At 56.5% G+C, this 6,300-nt stretch overlaps 1 protein-coding gene across 1 annotated transcript; it reads left to right on the top strand.

Moving 5' to 3' along the window:
- Positions 1 to 4,092: 4,092 nt before the first annotated feature.
- Positions 4,093 to 4,945, top strand: Nrarp (NOTCH regulated ankyrin repeat protein). The gene has a single exon (XM_059259089.1). It carries the CDS (start codon positions 4,168 to 4,170, stop codon positions 4,510 to 4,512), a length of 345 nt encoding a protein of 114 aa, XP_059115072.1. The 5' UTR covers positions 4,093 to 4,167; the 3' UTR covers positions 4,513 to 4,945.
- The last annotated feature ends 1,355 nt before the right edge of the window (positions 4,946 to 6,300 follow it).

Genomic DNA, 6,300 nt, shown 5'->3' on the forward strand with positions numbered 1-6,300 from the left:
CTGCTTCCTGCCTCAAGCGGAAACCAGCTCAGATTTGGCTGAAGAACCTAGCAGATGCCTCCAGGCAACAAGGTCCTGAGTGCTATTTCTGCCTGGTACAGGGAACACTGACAGACCTAGGCTTGTGGTATTAGGATCATGTCTGCTCTTGGAACTCTCCATGGAACAGCTCACCTGGGGCTTCCCTAGAGACTATGACATGCCACTGTCCCAAATATGCCTGGGATCTGCACCCCAGCCCATTCAGCCCCCAGAAACCTAGCTGACATTTCATAAATGAGGAGAGCTGGGCTCAGAGATGGGCAGGGACTGCAGCATCTCCCAGTGTCCCTCTGAGCCACCCCCAGTCCAGACGCTCCACTCAACCTGCTGGAGTCTGATCTGAGCATCAGACAGTGTCCAGGGGATCAGCGTTGGCATGCCACCTCTAGAAGTGAGATTCCAGGCTCTATGACCTGTCCTGGGAAGAGTCCCTGACCACATTCTTCCCCACTCTGGGTTTACAAAGAAGCATCGAGGGGAACTAGATGGCTTCCCAGCTCATCTGTGTCCTGGGCAGCTGCAGGACCAAGGGTGAAATGGCAGGAGAGGCAGACCATGCCATCCATGTTGATCAGGTCAGGCCAGGTCCTGCTTGCCCTTAGGCCCCTCCTCGGGACAGCCATGCCTACTGCCCCATGTGTCTCACTTGCCCCTGCCCCCTCCTTTCTGCCTCTAAGCACAGGGCTTACTGGCTGTGAAGCTATCGCAAGGGGTCGGAGGCTGTTGGCCTCATGCAGGTTCAGGCATTGGAAACAAGCTCCACACATAGGAGGCCAGTTGCAGTGCGCCTTCTTCAGCTGCAGAGAGAGACAGGTTGCCTCAAGGGCTGAGGATAGTCACAGTGCTAACAGGGCAACCATGATACGGAGTGTTGGCCTGCCGTGCTGAGTGGCCTGGGCAGGAGCCGCGGTCCGCAGCGCAGCGATTGTCTGCGGCAGTTCCTGCCCGGCCTCCTTCCTCTGCTCTGCCGGCTGGCTGGAGCTGAGTGTTTGTTATTTGATTCCTATCCTCTCTCTTCTACCAGGTGTCTGGGCTGCTGGGAAGAAACACTCTCCTCTTTCCCACGCTCCCCAACACATTTTAATGAATTAGCTGGAAGCCCCGCCCCCCCACTGCCCACTGGCCTCCCTCCCCTGCTCAGTGCCTTTAAGGTGGCTGCAGGCCTGGCCCAGCTTTGGCCAGCTGCCCCGTCTGTGCTGTCCTCTTACGGCCTCTCAGATTGCCTGGACTACCCCACCTAGATTTCCCCAGCAGGGGTTCCAGAATGTGGTACATGCTACCCCTCCACAACATGGCTTTCACAGCTGTCAACTGCTAAGCACCCATCTAAGGAAGAACTGGGGAGGGGCATCTGGAGGCAGAAGGGTGCCCTGTCCACTGTTGCCTTCTAGGAATGAGCAGATGGTGGTCAGGATGCTCCTGGACCAACATTCTTAGGATCATTCAGAGAATAAAGGTCAGGGTCCAGGATCACATCCAGAATTGGGTCTCCTTAAATCCCAAGCAAGCACCACAAAAACTGGAGCTTAATACTGGGTCACCCCGGACTTTCTGTGAGTCCCCTCCCCTCCCTCCCTTCAATAACATGGAACAAATGTTCACCTTTTGGAAAGTGTCCTCCAGCAAACACATGGGCGGTGCTTACTAGAAACCAAGTGCCCCGGGGGCTTCCCCAAGCCCATCCTTGTATGACACAACTACAGGAAGACATGGGTGTGGGCCAGAGCACAGCCACGGTGAAGGAACTTGAGCCAGGAGGGGATCCTGTAGCCATCACCTAAGTCCCTCAGGAAGCTGGTCATAGGGCTCCCAATCAGCTGCAAAGAGGTGCCAGACCAAGTCCACGTCCTTCGGGCCTGACACAGGGCAGAGGTTCCTCAGGGTAGACCTTCACCACGATAGGACTGCCACACCAGCCATGCTGTTCTGCCAGAACTAGCTGAGCTGTCCAGCTCTCACCAGGGCTGCCGCTGATTTCACAGCCCCTGTGGTGGCGGCCGTGCGTTCCCACACTGAGCTCACACAGGGCCCCTTTGTCTGCCGCCTGCTGCGGATGTCAACAGGACTTTTCTCCCAGGCTCTGCACTGGGCAGGCATCTCAGATGCCCTTCCTCAGGCCAGGCTGAAGCCCACCTAAGCAGGGGCCCGTCTGGGGACCCATTCACCTTCAAGGGACAGCCCTGGGTTTGGCGAGAGTAAGGACTCTGCTCACCCCAAGGTGTGGTCTCTGTCTCCTGCCTGTCTGATGTCCCCCAAGCCCTCTGCAGATGCAGGCAACCATGGGCCAACCAGGGAGAAGATCCTGCCCCCCTGACCGTTCCCAGAACTCCCTCTTTTCCATACCCATCTTGTTCTGAGTTAGGACACAGCCAGCATCGATACCCCCAACTAAGCCTCCATCTACCTGCACAGTGGAGAGAACCTCGAGGGTTCCCCTCAAGATCTTGGAACAGCGCGAGGCACAAGGTGGGGATAGGGGACCAAACGGGCAGAACCCGATAGACTGTGGCTCTCCGGAAGACCAGAGAGACCTCCAAGCCGCACATACAAGGGATTCAGGTTCCAAGGCTACCAGAGGGAGAATGTAGCCCTTAAACAAGTCAGCCAGGGTCAGGCCTGAAGGGAACTGGCCAAAGATGGACAGTCCCGGGAGGCATTTGCCTACTTTCTCAGTTTAGTTTAGCCATAGTTCCTCTCAGAACACAAAGTAGGGTTGGGGGTATGCCCTGAGTCTAGGGGTAGACGCACCCACCAAAAGAAGCTGCCCAGATGGAGCCCGGCAGGGTGGTCTCCTCAGCTGAGGCCTACAGCTAGCTGCCTGCTTGGAATTCCCAGCTAGGCTTCAGAAGAAATCAAGCCCTGGCGTGCCCTGCCTCTTGCTCTGTCAAGTCTGAAGATCATTCCTCCTTAATTTTCAGCAACCACAGCGAAGCTGTAAGCTGTAAAACATAATGAGGAAATGTGGAGCCTTGCCTCCCCAGCCAGTGCCAGCACCTCCTGCCTCCTGGTCAGTTGTTAAGAGCGGTCAATAAAACGTGGGGCTTACGGTTTGGAAATGAGTCATTTTCAGAACTCGCTTACAGGGCAGTGCTGGCGCAAGGGCAGTGCTGTGCGCCCGCCGCACTAGGCAGGTCTATGAACGTGCCAACGGGCTGAGTAGCAGCAGCAGCAGCAGACAAGTGGAGAGAGAGAGAGAGAGAGAGAGAGAGAGAGAGAGAGAGAGAGAGAGAGAGAGAGAGAGAGAGAGAGAGAGAGAGACTGAGACTGTCCCAGCCTTCTGGAGAGGATGGAACCCCTACACTGGGGTGATTGGGCATGGAGCTCCGGTCATCAGTGTGGATGGGGCCAAACACAAGAGTAGCCCGAGCTGCCTGGGAAGTTACACTGGAATATAAAGGGCCAAAGTGGTGGAGGGCCACCGGTGAACGCCAGGTCCAGGCCCCGGAGTGGCTGAGTGAGGAATTCGCATTTCCCGAGATCTATGAAGAAAGAGGAAAGCTGCAGGAGGAGGTTATACACCCGGGGCAAGCGAACCCAGGATGAGGCAGCAGCACTGGAAAAACCCTGTGGTCCGTCGCCGGACCACCCCGTCTGGGGCTGGCCGAGACCAGCGCCCCCTGTCGTGTACGGCTTAGCCGCACGACCCCGCCTCCGCCCCGCCCCCACGTGGGCACGGCCCAATCGAAAGTGCCCTCGTGTGCGCGTCAAGAGCGTCCATTGTTATGCAAATATAAGGACCGTAAAAGACGCCGGGAAGCGGCGGGCGAATTAGAACTGCTTTGCAAAGGGACGCGAGGGAAGTTCAGTGGGAGCTCAGCCTAACCCCGAAGGCACCACGATTGCAAGCGTCGCGGCCTCCGGCTGCTCCAGACCCTTGCGAACCAGCACCCAGCTCTGTCGCCCGCCCGCCTGGGCGTGGCTGGATGCGGCAGGGGTCCCGCGCCGTCGGCCCTCGGCCCCGAGCGCCCGGAGCGCGCAGGGGCAGCGTGCGGGGCCCGGGGGCGAAGCGCCCTCCATGCGCCGAGGCGTGCCTCGAGACACGCCCCGAGACAGCCCGGGGCCCGCACTGCAGCCGCCGCCCGCGCTGAGCCGGGGCGCGGCCCGCCGCTCTAGCTCTGCAGCAGCATGAGCCAAGCCGAGCTGTCCACCTGCTCGGCGCCGCAGACGCAGCGCATCTTCCAGGAAGCGGTGCGCAAGGGCAACACGCAGGAGCTGCAGTCGCTGCTGCAGAACATGACTAACTGCGAGTTCAACGTGAACTCGTTCGGGCCGGAGGGCCAGACGGCACTACACCAGTCAGTCATCGATGGCAACCTGGAGCTGGTGAAGCTGCTGGTCAAGTTCGGCGCGGACATCCGCCTAGCCAACCGCGACGGCTGGAGCGCGCTGCACATCGCCGCTTTCGGGGGCCACCAGGACATCGTGCTCTATCTCATCACCAAGGCCAAGTACGCGGCCAGCGGCCGGTGATACCCGCCCCGACCCCGGACCCTGACCTTCGCCCGCGTCTTCTCTGCTGTACCTTCCCGCCAACTACCTCGGTGTGCGCCAGGTTTGCTGGCCCGCGTGGAAATCGGGCTAGGTCTCCACGTCCGTGGCCCCTAGGGTTCGGCTCTCCGCCAGAGAGCTCCTCCCCTCGGCAGTCCTCTGAGCCTCGCCGGGCCCCAGAGCCTTCCCACGGCCCCCGACCGCCTCGAGGGTGGGGGCGGGGCGCAGGCTCCAGCCCATTTTGAAATTTGAGTCTCACACCGGGAGACTTCGGAATCCCGAGATACCGGATCCTCCGCTTGAAATGTTTTCTCCGGAAGGTGAAAGGCGCGGGCGGACTCGCGCTCCCGCCGCCGCCCGTGGGACCCGCCCGCCCGCCCGCACTGCGGCGGCTCCTGCCGCTGGCGGCCGCCAAGCAGCCACTACCGGGCTCCCCCATCTGCGCGCCCTCGAGCGAGGAAGGGGACGCTCCCGGTTCCTGATGTCCTAAACTATTTATCACGTGTGTGTATATTTGTGGGTGAAGTTTGTGCGCCTGAGTTTTTTTTTTGTTTGGAAATATTGTGCGTGGTTATGGGAGAAAGATGCATTTTTTTTTCTTAAAACTAAAAACTTGAGTCTACCATTTCTTGGTTGCACTGAAAATGGTTTTCCCATTTGCTAGCCCCTCCCCCACCAAATCCCTGATCTTCCACACCTCCCTCCTCGGTTCCTCTCCCTGGATTCTGAGTGAGTTTAGGAAGCCCAGGATCTGTCTCCCTTCCCCCTCCCGTGAGAGATCACCATTCCCCACACCGGCTACTTTAGCAAAGTTCCAGTGGGACCTTGAAGCCCGCGTGGCTGGGACGTGGGGATTTTTGAGAGGATGTTACCCTTTCCTAGTGACTTCTATTATAGTTAATAGTCGGTTGCACACTTTTTTTAAAAAGTAAATGAATTTGCCACGATTAAATGTCATAACATTTATGACAGAATATAAAATGTTAACATATTTTAAGCCAAGTTTTAGGTGTATTTTTGGAATCTTGGTTATAAACCCAATTTTAAAGGGCGTTGTATCCAGCGTTGTGAAGGCTGTTGTGTACCCATATTTATATTTTTATAAAATTCCTATAAAGACTGTGAATCTCTGCTGAGTAAGTGCAAGGGCTGCGGTGCCCTTTCCCGGCCCCGGACCCAGGACCCCATTATGATCCTGCCATGAGGGAGGGGGGCTGGAGGAGGTGCTGGAGCGTCACTTGCTGTCCCTGAAAGGAGACTTCCTGGTTTCTGTGGTTCCACTTTTCTATGCAACCCCACACCCCTTGTTGTTTTGATCCTGGGAAATAAAAGGGAGGCTGAATTATTCAAATTTAAATGAGGTTTCCCCTTCGTAGAAGTGCTGCTGACCCTGCGTGCAGAAATGGGGAGCACTTGAGGACACAGGTGGGTGGAGCCTTTTGTGCCGCCCGGTCATATTCTTTGGTCCTTCTGCAGCTTTTATGAAGAACCAGTGTGGGAAGAATAGTGATAATGTCGCGAAACTGGCAGACATTGAGACAAGCACAGATTACTTCAAAAGGAGTTCTGTATGTTTTTTCTACATGCAAATGCCTTTTTAATTATGTTAATTAATGTTAAGACTTCCTAGGCCTATGTTGAAGCTTCAAATGGGTCCTGGTTTGGTCTCTTCTGTCTGTATGAAGTCTGTGGCACACTCCTGAGCGTACAATATAGACTTGTAGCCCAGCGTGAAAAATTTATAAATAAATTTTTCATTGATCTTTTTAT

This window comes from Peromyscus eremicus, chromosome 4, assembly GCF_949786415.1.
Source record: "Peromyscus eremicus chromosome 4, PerEre_H2_v1, whole genome shotgun sequence".
NCBI lineage: Eukaryota > Metazoa > Chordata > Mammalia > Rodentia > Cricetidae > Peromyscus > Peromyscus eremicus.

Bases quoted from the DNA above. Each gene is read 5' to 3' on its own strand.
- Nrarp (XM_059259089.1), top strand. From the start codon at position 4,168: ATGAGCCAAGCCGAGCTGTCCACCTGCTCGGCGCCGCAGACGCAGCGC.